Below are 19,129 nucleotides of genomic sequence, written 5' to 3' on the forward strand. Positions count from 1 at the left end.
CGCCTAAAGAGAAAGCCAGCCGGAGTTTCTCCACGGACAAAGGATCCGCGTGGACCCAGCTCCTGGGTGACGGAGGGAGCGGGATGCGGATCGTGATGCAGATCGTGCATACGGCCGTGCATATGTGTGGCATAAAGGCCAGCGGTGCGCCTGCTCTGTGTCCCCCCTCCAAATAGCCACGGGCCATTTTGAAGAGCCTCTGGCCCCTCAGTCACTGGCCTACTAGTTAATTGCCACACGGACTTCGTGACACATGGGCAGATAATATGACATTTTCGGTTTCTGTCACTAGCAAACGCCACGGCGTTGCTTGCACTAGTTGCTAAGAAGCTGTCAGAAACCATTAGCAGCTGGCTAAAGTTGCCCTATGGCATTTCCTCATGGCATCAGCAAAACAAGCATAAATCACCCAGCGGAGCCTCCCGCTATACTAATGAGGCTGTAAGCTTGTTTATGGACTAGCATCATTTCTATGATTATTTCCACCTTTTCAGTTCGCCTTCATTTTGGCGGCGGGAGAAGTCAACTTCAGGAACGGAGTCGCCGCTGACATTTTACAAATGCGGTTCGTAGCTGCTACCGTGTGGCTGGTCAGCGGTGCTTCAAGTTTGTTTAGTGATCTTTAAAAAGAGGAAAAGAAGGGAGAGGGGGAAAAAAAAAAGGAAGCAGGGGGGTAATCTCTGGAGACCTCACAGAGGTGAGCGGATCGGGTTGCAAAGTAGATGGAAATACTAAAATCCACAGTTGAGCGTTTAGACTTCTCTCTGTGGTTTCAGTCTTTACGGGATCAATTTTCCAGTTTAAAAAAAAAAAAAAGTGGAGAGGTTAAACAATTTCTAAAAGTCTAGCAAAGCATTTGCTCTTAGGATAGCCGGGTGCTTTCTTATCCTCTCCCTGCCTTTCACTTTCGCTAACTTGTGTCGGACAGGGCCAGGGTTTATTGTTTTAGGCTTTTCTGAACATGCACCAGTATTTACACTGGATTGAAAGCATTTGCTTCCAATGAAAATCTTGTCTTAGATTACAGCCCAGCAGTGTAATTTCCCTCCCAGATGGGAGTAAAGTAGCAGTATTTGCCTAAAAACAGTAGGAAGAACAAACTGTGCATTAAGCCAAGGCTGTTTTTGGCTTGAGCTAATGATGTAACAGAAACCTTTTATTTGGGATAGGTCACCGCCAGGGATTGAAGGAGGTGATCTGGCTCGCGCTTGAAAGGTTTCTCCATTGTATCTACATAAGTCTTCACTTAAAAAATCCTGTTCCTAATGCTTCTGCTTTCATAGAGCAGAAATAAACAGGAAAGGTTCTGGGGAGTGTTATAGGTGGAATGCAGAAAGCTTTTCCTCCCCTAATGGAGGATATAATTCAGGTGCCCCGGAGGCATGCTTTCAGGAATTCTCTTGCCCGAGGTAATGGGAAGCTAAGGCTGCTTGAAGGCCTTGATTATCTATTGATGCACAAAGCTGGAAAAAAAGTCATCTCCCTTGGATTATAGTAGATATTTCCATAAATTATCAATGAGTCCTCCTCCCGTCAGGCACGAGGCGATGCCTGCTAAATTAATCTGAAGGGGGTTTGAAATGAGGAGAGACTGTATGTAAAAAAATATGGAGGGCGTGGGGGGGAGAGGGTGGGTGGACGGTGGCAGGGAGGTGGTGAAAGGCAGTGTCATTAGGTTAGAAGCTTTTCATTTTTAATCGATGAATGCGTAATACTTTTCTTTTCCTTGTTTGCCTCTCGCAGACAGAAAGTGGATTAGCCCGTGGAATTTTAAATGCTGTTGAGTTGTTTCCTTTGCTCATGTTTCTTTTATGAATTATTATTTTATATGGTGAATTGCTTCTCTGTATAAAAGCCTCTTTTTTACATACTGGGCTTTCAAAGGATTTGTCGGATATCTGATTTCTTCATAAAAATCTTGTTTGTTTCTATAACTACCCAAGGTTACCATTTCATTAAAGACACAGGCCAAGTCATAAGGACAATTATAAATTTGCCACGGTCAGTAAGGTACTAAAAATATCACACTAATTATAACTTTTTTTTTTTGATGCTGAAAGCTGTTTAACAAATCATAATTTTGACAGTCTACATCTTATTTTTTTTTTTAATATTTTTTATTTTTATCCTAACAGAGATAGTTTTGATCAGCCCAATTCAGATGACTCTCTCGATCATTCTTGCCCAGGGGGTGTAAAAAAACACTTGCCTAATAACATCACGACTCCATGTTGCTACAAATACGGTGTCCTCAGAAGCTGGGATATACCCTTCAATCCACATGCAGAGAATGATTTGCTCTGTGGACTTGTTTATAAACTTGCTTTCAGGATTTGAAACAAAAAACTGCAATGAGAACAGACCGGGCACTGCAACTTTTGTTTTCCTTTGACCGGTCGCCTGTCAGCCCAGACCCAAGTTGGCTGCTACACAGTGACGTCCTCCCGTAGATAAGTTGCTAATGTGATGAGAAGTGTCCGAGACCTTCTCTGCACTAAGGAAATGCATTCTGGCTCAGTTGTTGTTTAACGGGAGCAGACACCTATTGCAGCTGTGGCACACCAGCACAAAGCAGGGTGTTAATTCCTGCGGTGTACGTCAGATTGGTACCTACTTATCCCCGTATGAATTTCTTTCAGCTGGGGCTGGGAAGAGGGGAGGCCAGTTAGCTACCCACCTCCCATCCAAAAGTCAGGGCAAGTCGGACATCTATAAAAGACTTAATATAAGCGATGCCCCAATCCTCAGGTTGTTTCGGAATTTGGGGAGAGAAAATGATGTTGCAAAAGAGCTGCATTCACCCCGCTTTTTGCATCCCAGGGTGGGACGGGGCACCCAACTTCACACATGTCATGGGGATGGGACACCATCAATACTTTCCTAATTGCCATCTTGTCCAAAGTGGCTGATTGGGATGAATTTTTGGAAAGTGACCTAGTGTGAAGAAAAGCCACCGTTTCCACCTTTGCAAGCTGGATGCTTGCAAAAAAAATATTTTTTTTTTTAAGCACTTTTTGGTTTGGATTATAGTGCTGAATCCAGTGGCAGAAATGGTCACACTGTCCTTCAGGATAAACCAGAACGGGGCCAACATAGTCCTGAGACCCTCCCTCTCCCCATGTCTCTTCCCCTCCCCATCCCCTCAACCCCTGGTGAATTACGGTGTTAAAGAATTTATACCTCATTTAAATATTCATGCAGTTTATACCCAAAGCCAGGCTTCGGCTGAAGTATATAAAGGTAGCATAAGTCAAAATTTGATTCACTATATTTACAGGTGACGGCTTGGACAACAGTGTAGCTTCCCCCAGCACAGGTGATGATGATGATCCAGATAAGGACAAAAAGCGACATAAAAAGCGTGGCATCTTTCCCAAAGTAGCCACAAATATCATGAGGGCATGGCTGTTCCAGCATCTAACAGTAAGTGAACTCTAGATCACATATGCAAAATAAAACATGGAAAATGTCATAGTTGTAGTAGTCATAGAAAGCAAAAAAAATACGTATGATGTTACTGACAGGCAGCTCAGGGAACTTTTCCAAGCAGAGTTGTTGTTGTTACCTCATTTGCTAGATGCCAGGGGAAGAGCACGGAGCGTATGTTTTATGGTTTTGGGGTTTTTTTTTGTGTGTGTGTGTTGTTTTTAGATTTTTTTTTTTTTTTTTTGGTTCGAGTCGCAGTTGTTAACAGGACGTTCACCACAAAGTGTGACTAAGCTTATCCTAATAACCTCGGAGACCTGTCCTGCCCTGCTGCTCGCACAGCTGCAGCTCCCCTCGGCTCATGTGGGAATCGCTGCTCCCGAGCAGAGAGCAGCCGAGTTCGGCCCCTGGTTCTTGTGCTCCGCAGAACCGCGGAAAATAACTGGGGAGATCTAAAAACAAAGCAAAAAGCAAACAAAGACCTCATTCAGATGTTTGTCAGAGATCACCAGAAGCTTCATGGTGAAAGGTCTGAATGTATCTGGTTTAATAGCAAAGTATAATTTTTTTCTTTGAGACATTCTCATTCCCAGAGTGTAAGTTACCCCTGTATTTAACATTACGAAGGGGTGGGGGGATGTGCAGCTATTTCTGTTGCCACAGCTACCTGTATTTTTCTTTTTGGTTCCTGGGATTAGAAATCAAAGCTCTGGACAGGTGTGTGGGGTTAAACTGGATGCTGGAGCTTCTTTCAAGGCTTTATGTTGTGTACCACACCTTCTAATGTCAGCATTTAGAAAAAGTGTTTTTAATGCCATTCTCCTTTTTCATCAAATTGTGGGTGATCTGTCACGGTGGGAATGTGGGCCTTCGGCCCCAGGTTTTCTGGCTGAGTTTCTCTGGGCCAGGAGGACGAGGGGTGCTGGGAGTCTGCAGGCGGTAGCGAAGAACAGCTCTCGCCTCTAATCCCAGCGGTTGCCTCTCTCTCCCCTGCCTGTCGTTAGGGTCAGGATGAAACCAGAAGCCGGCCAGCTTGCCCAGCCCCGGTGGGAGCCCTGCCAAGGGTATAACTCGTAAACCGGAGGAAGCGCTCACGCACATCACCCCTCCGTCCCCCCCGCTGAGCCAGGAAACCAGATATCTGCCGTGACTCTTGTCAGCACAGGGATCAGGCAGGGAATCCGGCCCCGCGCGGTCCTGGGTTGCTATGAATGAACCTTCATACTGGAGCACTTCTCCTCCGAGGCCAGAGAGGATATCTTCAAGTTAATCCTTCTCTCTCTCTGGCAGGCTCTAGGTCAGCTGTGCCCCAGTTTTGCCAGCTCCTTAACCCTGTCCCTGGTGCGTTCAGCGCATCGCTTCCCCGAGGTCTCTTTTGGTTTTGGTGTCTCCCCAGTTCTAGGTCCTCACCAAAATGAGCTGACATCTGGTGTCTCTCCACAGCAGATGTGGGGTTAAGGACATCTACCTCCAAAAAGGGCCAGGGATGCTGTGCCGACAGCGACGCTCGCACCATTCTGACGCAGCTGGTTTAGATTCTGGTTTGAGGAGATGCCCCGGAAGCTCTGCAGACGGGACAAGGCACACCAGGGGACACTGAGCAACTGCACCTCAGTCCCCATAGTTCCCAGCTGAGGAATTGTTACTATTATTAATAGTATTAGTATTTTTTTCCTGGAAGTGGCCTGTTGCTGTGTTTGTGCTAGTAGATTAACCATCACCCAGGCCTGGGCACAGAACGTGATGGTCTGTCCTGTTAAACTGCTTGAGCAGTCTCCAGATGCTCTTAGACTGGGCCAGCTACCAGCACCTTCCAAAACCATTCCTGGGAGCACAGCAGAAGATAGCAGGGGTGACTCCCAAAAGACCTCGTGGCAGGAGCATTTAGCTATGTGGGCTTGACCTGACCCTGCAGCTGGCTTCATACACAGCCTCAGGACCAGAGAATGGACCCTGTCACCGTTTCGTCTAGATTAGGTGTAGGGTGCCAGTGGCTTTTCGCTCTTCTCCTGTGCAGTAATGGTATGCAAAAGAGAAGGTGACAGTGCCGGTGGAGCTTGCTGCAGTGCTGGTAGCTGCCCCTGGGAGACAACATCTGGACTCTTAAGGTGGTCTCTTCTTCTGGCAGGCTCAAATACAGAAAGAACCCCCCCAGGACCTACGCAGTGAAGCTGCTGCATTTTCTACCTTGCAGCACCGAGCTAAAGCTTGCTTTAGAATTCCACCATCCCCTGTGCAGATCCAGCCCAGCCAGGTGAAGTGCAGATTTATTGCAGGACAGCTTTCTCTTCTTCTGGCAGCATCATGGTGGCTTCAGGCTTGTCTTATCAATTCAGTAAGGCAGAATTGGTTTGCCCGGTCCAACCTTTTCCAGCTAGGACCTTGAGACAGAACTTTCAAAAGCCAGCAAAACCCTATGTGGGGTTATGGACAGTTTCCTCGAATTAAAACACGGCTGGACAACATGGTAGGATCTTCCAAGCATGTGTCTCAGCTGGGAGTGCTATTGCTGGAGAGAGACAGCTCCAGAGAACCTGTGCATCCAGAAGAGCAGTGGGTCTTCTGCATGGAGGAAGATGTCCTTCAGGCAAGCACATTGATAACATGGGGAAGTGTCAACACTCTTAGCGCTAGAGCAATATAACGTTTTGACAAACTGCTTGGGGTGCTGTCCTCTCTGCAAGAAACCTCAGGCCCAAATCATGGCTGCAATCAGAGCTGAGGAGTAGCGGGGTGAGAGACCAAAGGAATTAAGACTCCAGTTCATTTTTGAGGGTGTCCGGGCCTCACGGTTGCTCTTAAAACCCTACACATGGACACGACAGTGTCGCCATCTGGACTCCTTGCTGAGGAGTGGTCTGCTGAGGAAACTAGAGATCCCATCTTAGTTATTTTATTTATTTATTTATTTATTTATTTACTAATTATTAGTGAATTTGGCCTTCCCTAGGGTGGACATGAGGTCCTCCCTAAGACGGGAGGTGAGGAGAGGGAGGGAGGTGGCTCTGTTCCAGCAGGGGACACGTCAGGGCAGGCAATACATACCTCCCTTTTGCCCCCAGCGCTTAACCTGCCTTCACTTTCCCATCCAGAAAATGGCAGGGAAGAAACGAGCAGTGGTTAACCGCAAAACCCAGCATCTCCTTGACCGCTGGTGCTTCCTAACCGGGGTGTTATTTGGGAGCCCTCCTTTTCAAAGGCAAATTTTATTTTTTTTCCCTCACAATTGTAATATTAATACACATCAGTGGCACGGAATTCAACAAAATAGACAGTAATTGCTGTGTCTGTCATACTAATGATTAATGGTTGGAAAGGCTTAAAATAAATGTTGGACTAATACAGTCTTTTAAAAGTGTATAGGCTGGTTTAATTCCTTCTATGCAGTTATTCCATCTCCAAGAGTATTAAGTCTTCCTCTGTGTACTGACTTAACTTCCTAAGGTTGGCCCTTTACTTCTCGTTTCCCACTTAGGAGGAAATTCTTTTTTTCTTTATTGAAGGAAAAAAAAATAAAAATCAAATGCAAGGCCATAGCCTCTGCGGTTGTTGAAGTGTTTGGGCAATAGTTCCCGCTCAGTGGCACGCTGCAGCCCCCCCATTATTTTGACTGATGTGCAGAACTGAGTTGACGTATGCCCAAAGGGTAAGCAAGCACTGTCCTCTGCAGAGGCTGGCAGTATGCTCTGAAACACTTCGGGGGATAAATTCATCCAAATTGCCCCCCTTTTTTTTTTTTCTTCCTTCCCCTTAGAATAATAACAACAACAACAATCAGCTAAAACAATAGGAAAAAGCTGTGATCAGACTTACACTTAGGACTTTGCAGGATTTGTTTTTAACTATTTGCTATTCTGACTTAATTTTGATTTAAATGTCCGGGTTGGAAGAGCTGCCCAGGTTGGCCGTTACTTAGGTGAAACGTAGCTGTGGGGCTCGGTGCAATTTTTGATGGTAGATTATGACAGCAGCCTGTAAACTTTGAGGTTTGTGAAATCTGCTTTTAGGATTCTGCTATAAATTTGAGGTGGAAGGAATGGCCTGTTACTATTTGGAAATGGTAGATAAATGAATAAATAAGGCTGCTAATAGTTTGGTGAAGAGGTGAGGACATGCCCAACCTGTAAAAACTGAGTCAAAAATGAGGGGAGGCTTGTGGGGTGGCATCAGATGAACATCAAATGCCATGGCAGGGTCTCCAGGAGGGACTGCGGCGAACCAGTCCTGTGGTGGAGCTGAGCTCCGGAAAGTTGCCCTAAGGATAATTTCAGGGTGTGCTATAGCACAGCAACATTTTACAGGCTCTCTTACTTTATTTTATTTTTTCTTATTATTTCTTGGATCACTTAACATTCAGGGATCAGATCTCACCACCATTTTTCAAGCAGATCTCCTCGCTGTAATGTTATAGCCCTCAGCAGGGATTGCAAAATAAGGGAAGAGCTTGGAGGCAGGGAAGGGGAAAAAAAATAATCTTGCCTACAACCAGATCTGTGTAAATTTAATTGTGGCAACAGGATTAGTTTCTGCTTCAACCCATACTATGTTTTTGTCCCAGTAATGGTACCTTTTGGTTCAAACTAGATGAAGGGAGTTTTGGGGGGGGGCGGGGTGGTGTCTTTGTTTGCTCATTGTGAATTCTCTGCATCCTTTAAATCCAGCTTAATTTAAAATGTGGAGACTCAAACCTCATTTTGGGGATTATACGATGTAATTGGTTTGTTATATGATGAGTATTTGATGATCTTCACGTTCATCATCTAATCAGGCAAAAAAAAGCCATAAAATTATAATCCCAAAAGATGTTTAATAACAATTTAAACTATTGAAGGCTTTATTTAAGCACATTAGGGGATTATAAACTACTTTTTTTTTTTAATGGTGCCAAGAGGTAGATTCAAGGACTTCAAACACCTTTTAAAAAACAAATTGCCATGATTTAAAAAAAATGAATGGGCCAAGGATTTCTTTCATGTAAATCCCATAATTTAATCATTATTTTTAACTGCTTTTAAAACAATTTCCTTAAGAGGTTAAATGTTACTGAAATGGGAGACTGAACAGAAAGTAACAGACGTAGCTGAAAGACATTGACTTTACAGTAAAAGTGAAAGGGTTTTTTTTTATTCTGTATCTGGATTTTGAATCTTTATTCGTTGTTTGTTGCCATTCTATTAAGCAAGAAAACTTACAATAAGAATATGCAATCTATTTAGCAAAGTTGTTGTTTGTATAAAAGAGTTTATTTGCATACAGGTATTTGAAGGAGGGACTTTATATCTGGATCTAGCTGAGAAAAATAGTCCCTGTTGCTTCAAGAATGTTATTCTGATACAAAAATACTATTTATTGTACCACTTAAATCTATAAGTTTTGTTTATGTATGAATATTTTAAAGACTTGCAACTTTTTAAGGTTAAAGCAAGTGGATTTCAGGTCTTCTTTCATCTGTCTATCATTATGAGCTATTGCCTTGGGACGATGAGAGTGGGGTTAATTTGGCTCCCTGCCCCTATTCCAACGGGATGCTTGTCCAGTTTTGGAAAGGAACGTAGTGAGAAGGCAGACGAGTACAAAACTAGGCTGCTGAAAATGTAAAAAGGGGAAATAATTGACTAAAACCAGTGAGGATTTTCTTTGCTGTGCTCTCCGAGAGGGTTTAAAGGCATTAAAACAAACCAACCCCCCTGAAAGTACAACTTGCAACGAGTCTCCATCCTGCACCGATACTTGCTCTGCGAAATGCCAGTGGGCTCCTGGAGCTCATCTGCGTAACAGGGGTCATATTTCCCGATATTGGACTCAGAATGGGTGTGGGGGGTGTCCCCCCCCCCTTTATCCCAAATACGCCAGTCTCCTCTTTCACTTGATTTTATTGTGGGCAAAGCTGTAAAAATCTTTCTTCCACATCTGCGAGACTTCTTAGTGCCAGCTGTCCCAAATTCCTGGGAAAAGCCAGGCTTTTTTAGCTTGCTTTCGGTGGCCCGTGCACCACTGTCCCCTCGGGGAGGTGGGAGCCAGGGCTCATCCTGCTCCCGGCAGTGGAAGACTTGCCGGAGCACCGAGCAAAAGCATCCATCACAGGCTGGTGCAGGTAACCCAGGATGAGGGTCCTCAGCTCCCTTCTGCTGGTGGAGGTGCTGTGGCAGTCGTCTTCGATGGGAGAAAATGGGAAATGTTATTATGGGAGAAGATAATTATTCCAAGGCTCTGTCAGAATTGAATTGAGAGCTCCAGAAAGAAGGACAAACAGGATTTAGGTAACTTGGTTTGAATTAACTTCTTAACCCTTCAGCCCTCCCAGAGTTTGATGGAGGACACTGACTGTCAAAACCTTCAGCTTTTTCTTTAATCTTCCTCAAATTTGTTGGTTTGACCTGCTGTCCAAGGATTGGCCCATTTTCTAGCATGGGTGAATTTTGCCATTTTTAAAGAAAATTGTTGGGTTTTGGGGGGATACCTTTGGCAATGCTGCTGTTGCTCCAGTTTCATGGTTTCTTGGAAAGTGCACGTCTCGTGTACTGAGATCTCGTGCTGTCCCGTAGATTATTTAAGTTGCCGGCACTGAGCTATGCTACAAACCTTTGGTTTTAGACCAGAAAGGAAAAATATAGGGTGCTTTAGTCAGTTGGTTCAAGGAAACCAGATTCCTCACTTAGGCGCTTCTCAGGTTCAGAAGTGTGGTGTGGTTACAACACCTGTTTTTTCCATATCCACGATTCAGTCTCGTTTCTGATGAAGACAACCATCACGTTGTCTTAAACTACGTGGTGTGAGACATCTCATCCTGGGCTCCTCGCAGGTCTCAGGAACAGCAGTGGTCCAGGGAAGTATTTTGGTTGAAATCAGAAGGTAGCCAAAAGCCTGGGCTAGATTTTAGACAGAGGGTGTCTATTCCCGAATGGCTATCTTATCTTTTTCCCAGTTTCCCACAGTTTCCACCTTGGAGGCACTGTTGTACCAACGTGGAAGCCACCAGCCCATTAAAGAATTTGAATTATTTGGAAGCTGCTGAAACACATTAGTATTTACACACCAGAAGAATTTCACATCTGAGTAGAAGCGAGGGAATACTGAAAAGTTGAAACATGATAAACATTAATTCAGATGTTAAATTATACTTGCTCTGGTTGTACTAGAACTCCTTTTGTTTGCATAAATATGCTGGGAAATGAGTTTACCAGCAAGAATGTTTGCAGTAATAAGAATTTTTAAGTCAACAGTAGATGCTTTGCTTTCTTCTCCACCCTCTCCTTTCTTTTTATATTTGCAGCTGTGATATTTTGCGTGTACAACTTCAGTTTTGAAATTGGCCTCCTCCAGTCAAGGCACAGAAATGTGCTACGTGACGTGCTGTCTTTCTGCAGTCAAAGCAGACACACGAAATTCGAGTATCCCATTTTGAAGGGGGAAAGGGGGAGGGAAAAAGTCCGACCACCAATTTGTAAATCTGGAAGTATCCGCGGAAATATTTTGGCAAATAATTTGCAATATGAAGTACACCAAAGGCAACAACAGTATCTTGGCAAGCAGTGGGTGAGCAGGAAATGAGGATAAATTCATGGGCTCGGTTGTTCATTATTAGTTGTTTGTTTAGCTTGTCCTCTAACACAGTTGCTACAAAAGAGCCTATGTTGATTCTCAGATATGCTTATGTATATAAGTGCCAGTGTTAATTTTTTATTGGCAATCTCCTAACTCTTGAAGGAGTTTCACAGTGCACACGGGCAAGCGAGCGAATGACTTAATCAGATCAGGTAAAGTGCCAAAATATGAGGCACCAAACCAGTTGGGCGCATATCTGATGAGATGTGTTAATCTGTGGTGTAAGATAAGCTGCCTTTCAAATCGGGTCACATTTGGAAGTGGTACATCAAGTTGTGTAAGATGCATTCCCTTCCTCTGGCATAGAGTATCCTACATCTGTTTGCATGAACTTAACCCTTGTCTGAATGAACCGCAGCAGCCATACTCTGGTGAATATGGTCTGTTCGTTGTTCTGGGACAGGCATGAGAAGTGAGTTGGTTTTTTTTACCCATTTTAAAAATTTTGTTTCCCTTTTTCCTCCATTTACCTTCAGCTACATAGAATCTGCACTGTTACTGCTTACACGTTTTTTCTCGTTGCATGTATTCAAGAAGCCCTAATTCCTAATAATAATGGGTTACGTTTACTGTCTGCCCATCAAAATTATCTGCAGAAAACTTTTATTGTGGAAGGGAATTTTTTTTCTTGATAGAAAATTAAAATTTTCCATGGATAATGCCATCCTTTCCCCAAAATGCTCAGCTGAAAATCCAGTTTTTGATAGGTGAACAAACCGTACTGATCAGACTCATCTCTGCGCTTCCAGCTCCTCACCCTGTAAGCTACAGCAGTGCTAAATATATGTGTAAAGGGAAGGTAAGTAGGCAGAAAAGAGTTTAAGTTAATATGTAGTTATCTAATTTACCTCGCCTTTTGCATCATTGCCTGATTTAGACCCCTAGTATCTAGCAGAGTACTCGTTTCACTTCAGTGGTGGGCCATCATTTTAGTAAGGCAAGGTCTAGGAGACTTACCACTGCATCTTCTGCTTTATGAACCAGAAACTTCTGCCCGGAAAATACTTCTCAGACTTTAGGTATAGCATGAGTATTCCTTTCTTGGCTGCTGGTTGACCTTTTCTAATCCAACCCGTACAGCATAAAACATTTTAGAAACACGATTTGAAAAAACCCAGCAAACCACCACCTTATTCCCACTATGATGCTCTGTACCAGTGATGGAAAAAGGTAGGGAGTCACATTAGTGGCACTAAAGTGTCACTTGAGTCACACTAGTAAAGCCAAGGGTCTGCTCACGATAGAAATATGTTTTCCAAGGACTTTTTTTGAACTCAGAGGGGAAAGGGTGGGACTCTGCCAAGGGGACAGTCTTCTTCCTAGAGAACCTGTATTTGTGCCAACCAGAGCTTTTGGGGTCCCTAGGTGATATTTTTGGGAAGGTAAACGCCATGTGAGATGAATCTGGCTAATTAATAGCGTTTTTGGCACATCTCTACTTCTTTGCCAGGGACTTTGCGCTGATCCCGGAGTTGTGCTGCGCTCGCGTGTGAATTGCAAAGAGGGTAAACCCTTGATATTGTTGTGGAGACCCGAGCGTGGGTCTGTTGGTGCAGCAGGTTGCAAACCCTGGAGAGTCACAAGCTGCAGTTGGGGGCAGAATAATTTTGAAACTGCTAATAACGCAAAACTTAGGATTCTTATGAATAAAATGCAATTTTAGTATTGTTTTCATAAACAGCAGTAATGGTGGCGTTTTAGTAAACAGTGGCATTAGTTGCATCAAAATTGCACCACATTGGCTTTTAAATTACTTCACCTGTCTGTATGAATAGGATTTTCAATGTGGAGGCACACAGACAGCTGCTGCTAATGTTGTGTTTTTTTTTTTTTCCCCTCCCTGTGCAGATAATGCTGGCAAATCCACAGCCATCAAGGCCTGGTTTCTGATGTAAAACGGTACCTGACCTACTGGCTCTGGTGCTACAAAAGGAACAGCTTTAATTACTAATGGCCGTGTTGTAGTTTTGTACTTGTTGATGTAAAAAATGTCATCTTAGAGCGGCATAACCTCTGGTTCACTTCCACCGGCGATGGTACACTGCCTGCAATTATTTTCAAAATAATTTGTGTTCCTCGGTGGCAGCTTGCAAGCCGGCCTTGTTAGCACTCAGATAATTAGCAGGGGTCTGGCCCTCCAGGTCCGTCTGCCCCCGGGTCCCGCTGGCTCCCCCGCACCTCGGAGGGGCCGTACCAGGCTGAAGTGGGAATTGCGCTTAAAAAATCCCACTCCATTGATTTGTAGGACCGTTCCCTCCCTCGTAATAGGCGGGTGTAATACCCAGGAATTTGTGGGCCAAACTCTGCCCGGGGTCGTTCCCGGAGGGGTCAGGTGGAGGCGAATCGGGGCACGCTGCCTCGTCTCGGGGGTTATTAACTAAAGGATGGCTAATGAGGCTGATGTGCTGCCTGATGCTGTTTCCCTCGGTTGAGTTTGGTCAGGATGATCCGGTTACCAGTCTTGCGCCAGGCTTTAAAAGGGTTAAAGACGATAATGGTGCCATTAAAAATCCAGCTTGCCAATGAGCTATTTTGTGCGAATGGTATAAATATAAGATACACTTGTCTGGCTCATTTGCAAGCATTCTTTTTGACTTCTTTCGCACAACTGGTGTTTTTGTGTTTAATTTAACAAGAAATGAGTAGTAAATGAAAGCTGCTGCCTGAAATCCCACTGTGAGCGTGTTTTGCACTTGGCTCCCCAGTGAAAAGGCAATTTGTGAAATTATGTGATAGAGTAATTAGATGAAGCCAGGGCTTCTGATTGTTGCCATGCTTATGTGGTAAAGGTTTGCTGGGGGAAAAAAAAAAAAAAAAAACAACAAAAAAAACAACAACATGGATTATTACCCTGGCAAGTTGGCTCAAAGCTTCTTCATTTATTTGTAAACAGAATATTTAGTGACCGCATAGGAAGTAGCTGTAATCACCAGCTCGTAAAGAAACCACAGCAGAGCTTTTGGATTTTTACAGAGTGCTCATGTAAAATTTAAGCTGGGAGGCAGAATCCCTGTTAATGTAATTAGGATCTAATTTACCACCCTTTGCACACAGATGTAATAATGTCGAGATATTTATTCTATCTTTAAGCACATTACATATACCTCAGTGCAGCAGTTACTGAACAGAAACAGGTGTGAGCACTTTCTGGATTCGTTTTTACACTGTAAACACACAGCGATTTAAGGGGAAATATTTACCAAAAAAAAAAAAAGGGGGAAAGAATGTCTGCAAATGAGGCAGTAATGGACAGTTGCCCTTTATGTACTGATGGATTTCTCAATGGTTAAGTAAATTAAAGCAAATGCTAGAAAAATCAATAGGCTTGCAGAGTCTTGGTTGTGCCTCATAGACTTCAGGACAGAATGACAGATGTGGTGCATATGACCCATTTAAGTATTAATGCTTGGGAAATTGCCTCTGCGTGCAAGGTTATAGGCCTAGAAATATTGTTATATTAAATTACAGACAATAATATTTTTAAGTATATATGGAATTTATACGTTTCAGTTTAGTTGTTCTTCAGTGTTACATTTGTCCTGGAAGATTAGTTGCGTGGTTGTTTCTCTGGAACGGTAAATCAGGTTTAAAAATGTTCAAGCGGCGAATTGTCTTTCCAGGGCTGCCGCGGACCGGCGAGCGTGTTGCATGCTACGGGGCTGCGGTGAACGTGTTAAATAAGAGCCATGTAGCCAATGTGTTCACTAGCAAACGTAGCATACAAGCGAGTTTAAATTAAGTATCATTAAAAGGCAGCTTTCTAAATGGTGAGAGGGCTCGTGCGATGCATGGGCTCGCTGTTAAATCAGGTTATTCTGTATGACTAAACACAGAGTCAAATACGAAGTGTGTGGTTGAGATGAGCTAAGTAAGGTAACCACCAAGTAAAATCTTTCTCACCATCTCCCGCACGCCCCGCGATTGGAAGGGGCGACTTTGCATGGGCGGGATGAGTAAAAACTGACCCCGCGCAGAAATTCTCCCAAAATAGAGATGTTATGATTAATCCAATGGGGCAGACGAGCTCTAGATAAGATAGCATTTGCCACCTCTGATTTCTGTCGTTTCTCGCCGTACTTCCACCAAGGCAGCGGGGAAGTAGACCAAGTTGATTGTCTCTTCGTGGCATCCCTGGCAGGAGGGCCGTGAAAATAGCTGGGACCCCCGATTTTGGTGTTGGCGTGAAGGCAGAGCAGTGTGTTTGCCATGTTTGCTGTCGGTGACAGCCTGGAGTACCTTGCCAGTTATCCCGACGTCACCCCAAAACGCCTTTTTCTGTGAAGGGAGCGGCGGATGCATCTTACATACAACTCCTGTGTTTAATATTAAAGGAAGCGTGAGACTTTCACAGCAACATTCCTATTCCTTGCTGAAGCAAAAGTGTCATCGTATTCCTTTCAAATATTAATTCTCATGTTTTTACTGCCATTTGCATAACAGATATATTTTCCTTATTTATTTTTTTTTCTTGCTTCTCTCTGATACATGAAGTTTGGGTACCACAGTCTCCTTCCTTGTTTTACCTTTTCCCTAAAGTGTGAAAACTTGCTGCGGGATAAACCAGAGCATCCCCACGGGGGTGCAAGGGCTGCACAGTGCTACCAGGAGCGTCGGCAAAAAGATGACATTGCAGAAGGGCAGATTATTATTTTTGGGCCCGTTGTGGCCGTATTTGCGTATGGGGGCTGGATGAGAGCGGCTGGTGCTGAAGGCTGTCAGGCCGGGGCTGAGTGATGACAGACCCGTGTCGTTTGCCCGCATCCAGCTTCATTGCTATGGTGACAATATGCGGCGATGAAAGTTGCTGCCGAAGGTCGGACAGCATCCTCCATGGTTGCCGTAGCCGGCAGCATCTTTGCGACAGCTTGTTTGAGCTGCTGATGGCCCTCGGTTGTCAGAGCAGCACCAAATCTCTCATGACAGAAACCCCGCGCGGGTTTTTCGGGGGTGCAGGGAAATCGCTCCTGGCGCCATTGCCAACCTTGGCAACTTCTTGTATGGGTGACAAAAATTGTCTTTACCTGTTTTAGTCATTTTTATGTGCCTCGTGGTGGATTGCCTTGATTTATTTCGTGTGACATGCAAGTGAGGATATATTCTGGTGTTACAGCCCGGCACTTACCTGCGTGGCGGCGCAGGATGGCTGTGGTCCTCCTCCCATCTCATGTAAAGCCGATGTAGCAATCAGCATTTAGGGGATGACCACTTTTGTTGAATACGCGTGCACAGGGCCCCGGTGAACAGGCTGGTTTCTTCCTGGCCAAGCCAGGAGGGATCAAAGGTCACTGGGAGCCCAGAAGCCATCAGTCAGGGTGGGTTTTGTTGGATCTTGGGGTTGTTGGCTACATAGTCATGCCTGGCAACCTGGGCTGCCACCTGCTTGCCATCCCCACCGCCTGGCAGAACATCCACTCTCCCACTCACCCTAAAAAGATGCTGACATAAAGACGGCATTTGAAATACAGCACGAGCATCGCCGTGCGCCTCTTTGTTATCGAAGTCATTTGAGAGCGAGCTTAGGAAAAAGATAACATTGGCTTTGTGGCGATGGTTTTGCAGTGTTCATCTTCAGGATGCATTTTAAGGCTGTAAATTCATTTTTGGGATTAGCAGCAAATGGCAACTTGGAAGGATGCAGCAACATGCTGCTGAAACATGCTTCTACACTTTTGAGTATAAAAGTTCACTTTTAAAAAGAACTTCTGGTATGACATTTCTTTCCTTTGAGCAGATCGATTTCTTTCCGTCCCCCACCCTCCCTGTGATGTTAAAGTACATTTGGCAGTAATCAGTTTATCCTTATTAGAAGCCGTGGTAAAAGGCATAGTTGCTGAGTCAATTCACTCCGTTTACTTCCCCTATTGAGCCTTAATGTGTCCCAGTCCCCACCCCTTACAGTGAAAACATCATCAATTATGGGGCTGACAGGAGCCTGGGACTCGGTGTAGGTTGCTCCTTGGGGTTATTCATCTTGCACCAAAAAAAACTGGCACTCAGCAACATTCATCACTTCCCCCGACCTACAATGATGGAGTAAACGGTGGGGGGAGTTATCAGAGGGGGGAAAAAAAAGGGGGCAAAACCGAGTTTGAATGCATCGGAGGCAACTTTGGGCTCATACGGCAGGGGAAATAGAGCCATCAGCCGACGCACGAGCTTCCCAGCGCAGTTTAACATTGCTGCTGAAGCTGGAGGGAGGCTGGGTTATCCTTCAGCCAGGCGCCTTATGGTACTGCTTCTCGTGGCCTGACCTGCAAGAGCTTTTCTATTTTGGCACCTGGGCTGGAAAAGCAGCTTCAGCTCTGGAAAAGCAGCTTCGGCATTGCTGCGGCTGCTGCGGAGGTGTGCTGGGCGCCTGACCCTCTGTCAGCTCTTTAGGGTGAAATGCATTTAAAACGCTGCTCAGGTTGCTCTGGTTTGATCCCATGATATGTATATTTGTTCCAAACACCCTCAGTCCCCTCTGGTGGGAAATATTTCAAAGCCGAGTCTTCATTCTTAAACGTGATATGGCAAACCATTTTCTCCAAAACCTCTAGAAATACAAAAGCACGGAATAAAATGTGCTTTGTTACCGTCACCTCCCCTCCCAACAAAACAAAGCAAAAAAAGCCCAGCCAGCCGAGCGAATCCAAACATCAAAACCTCAAACTTTGAGATTATTTAAATTTTCAAAGTTATCTTGGCGGGGGGAGCTCTGCTTGCCTTTGCCCCAAAATATAATGCAGTCACGATAAGGCAGGAGAAATTCCCTTAGCCGTACACCTGGCTTGTTTTTACGCCCGGCGCTGCGGTTAGATGGTTGTCTAAATAAACAGAGATTAGGTGGAGGGCTTTATCTCAAAGCTGGCACTGGTTATCACACCGCTTCCTCCCACTCCCTCCCTCCGATTGTGAGTTGTATAAGAAGACTTAGCAAGCATAACTTAGAGGCGATAACCTTTGAATGTTAGTTCAAGGAAGCTGTGCCATAGTAACAACAACAACAAAAAAAATCATGCAAACTCCCGTTGCAGCCTATTCGAACGAGCGGTAGTTTGGCTGTAGCGCTGATTTAAAAGGAAGAAATACTTGGTAAGCTTTTTGCTCTGAGCGCCCCATTTCAGTTTGGCCTGATCGATATTTTTAATATTTGAACAGTAGTAAAAGATGCCAGGAATGAACCTGTGTTTGTTCTTCAAATCGTCTCTCTACTGGGGGTCTTATTTTTAACTTGCTATAACAAAGGGAAGCTGTAATGTTTCATTTGGACAAATTGCTCTAGCCCTGCAGTTGGGGGTTGAATTGATCTTGACGCAGCCCTGGAAGAAGCCACCGTTGACATTTGCGTTTGATGGTAAATGATATATATGTATACCCAAGCATGGGAAATAAAGAGGCTGCCAGGTAATGGGTGGCTTCTGGCCCTCTGTAAAAGCAAAGAGGCAAACTCCTCATGGTTCTGCATGGCCATGGAATCAAAATACGTCTTTTCCAAGCATATCTTGGCATGCTGATGGGCAACATACAACACACACGGCTGAGGGGGCTGGGGTTGTTCAGCCTGGAGAAAAGGATGCTGAGGGGAGACCTTATCGCTCTCTACAGCTACCTGAAAGGAGGTTGTAGCGAGGTGGGGGTTGGTCTCTTCTCCCAAGTATCAAGTGATAGGACAAATGGCCTCAAGTTGTGCCAGGGGAGGTTTAGATTGGACATTAGGAAAAATTTCTTCACTGCAAGGGTTGTCAAGGATTGGAACAGACTGCCCAGGGAAGTGGTGGAGTCACCATCCCTGGAGGTGTTTAAAAGACCTAAAAGTTGTAGATGTGGTGCTTAGGCACAGGGTTTAGTGGTGGCCTTGGCAGCGCTAGGTTAACTGTTGGACTCGATGGTCTTAAAGGTCTTTTCCAATCTAAATGATTCTGTGATTCTATGATTCTATGCGAAGAGGAGGAGAAAGGTCTTTGGGGTCCTTGCGACATGCGTTCCAAAAAAACCACAAAAAAACCCCCATAACCAGGGAGAGGAAGGAGGGGAAGGCGTCCGTGCGCTACCGCGAGGCAATGTCATCACGATGTTGGGAAGCCAACTCACAGTGAGTGGGTGAGCGCGGGCATCT

At 44.7% G+C, this 19,129-nt stretch overlaps 1 protein-coding gene across 5 annotated transcripts in view; it reads left to right on the forward strand.

Annotated features, from left to right (window-relative positions):
* MEIS1 (Meis homeobox 1) overlaps positions 1-19,129 on the forward strand; it is a 114,400-nt gene that overhangs the window by 56,635 nt on the left and 38,636 nt on the right. For all 5 annotated transcript variants that reach the window (XR_012586048.1, XM_074579271.1, XM_074579272.1 and 2 more), the window contains exon 8: positions 3,278-3,423. Coding sequence is in view for 4 of the 5 variants with exons in the window: in XM_074579271.1 (XP_074435372.1) it covers positions 3,278-3,423 (146 nt within the window). In the remaining variant the exon portion in view is untranslated. The remainder of the gene's footprint in view (positions 1-3,277; positions 3,424-19,129) is intronic.

The sequence above is a fragment of the Larus michahellis genome, chromosome 3 (genome assembly GCF_964199755.1).
Source record: "Larus michahellis chromosome 3, bLarMic1.1, whole genome shotgun sequence".
In the NCBI taxonomy this organism is placed as follows: domain Eukaryota; kingdom Metazoa; phylum Chordata; class Aves; order Charadriiformes; family Laridae; genus Larus; species Larus michahellis.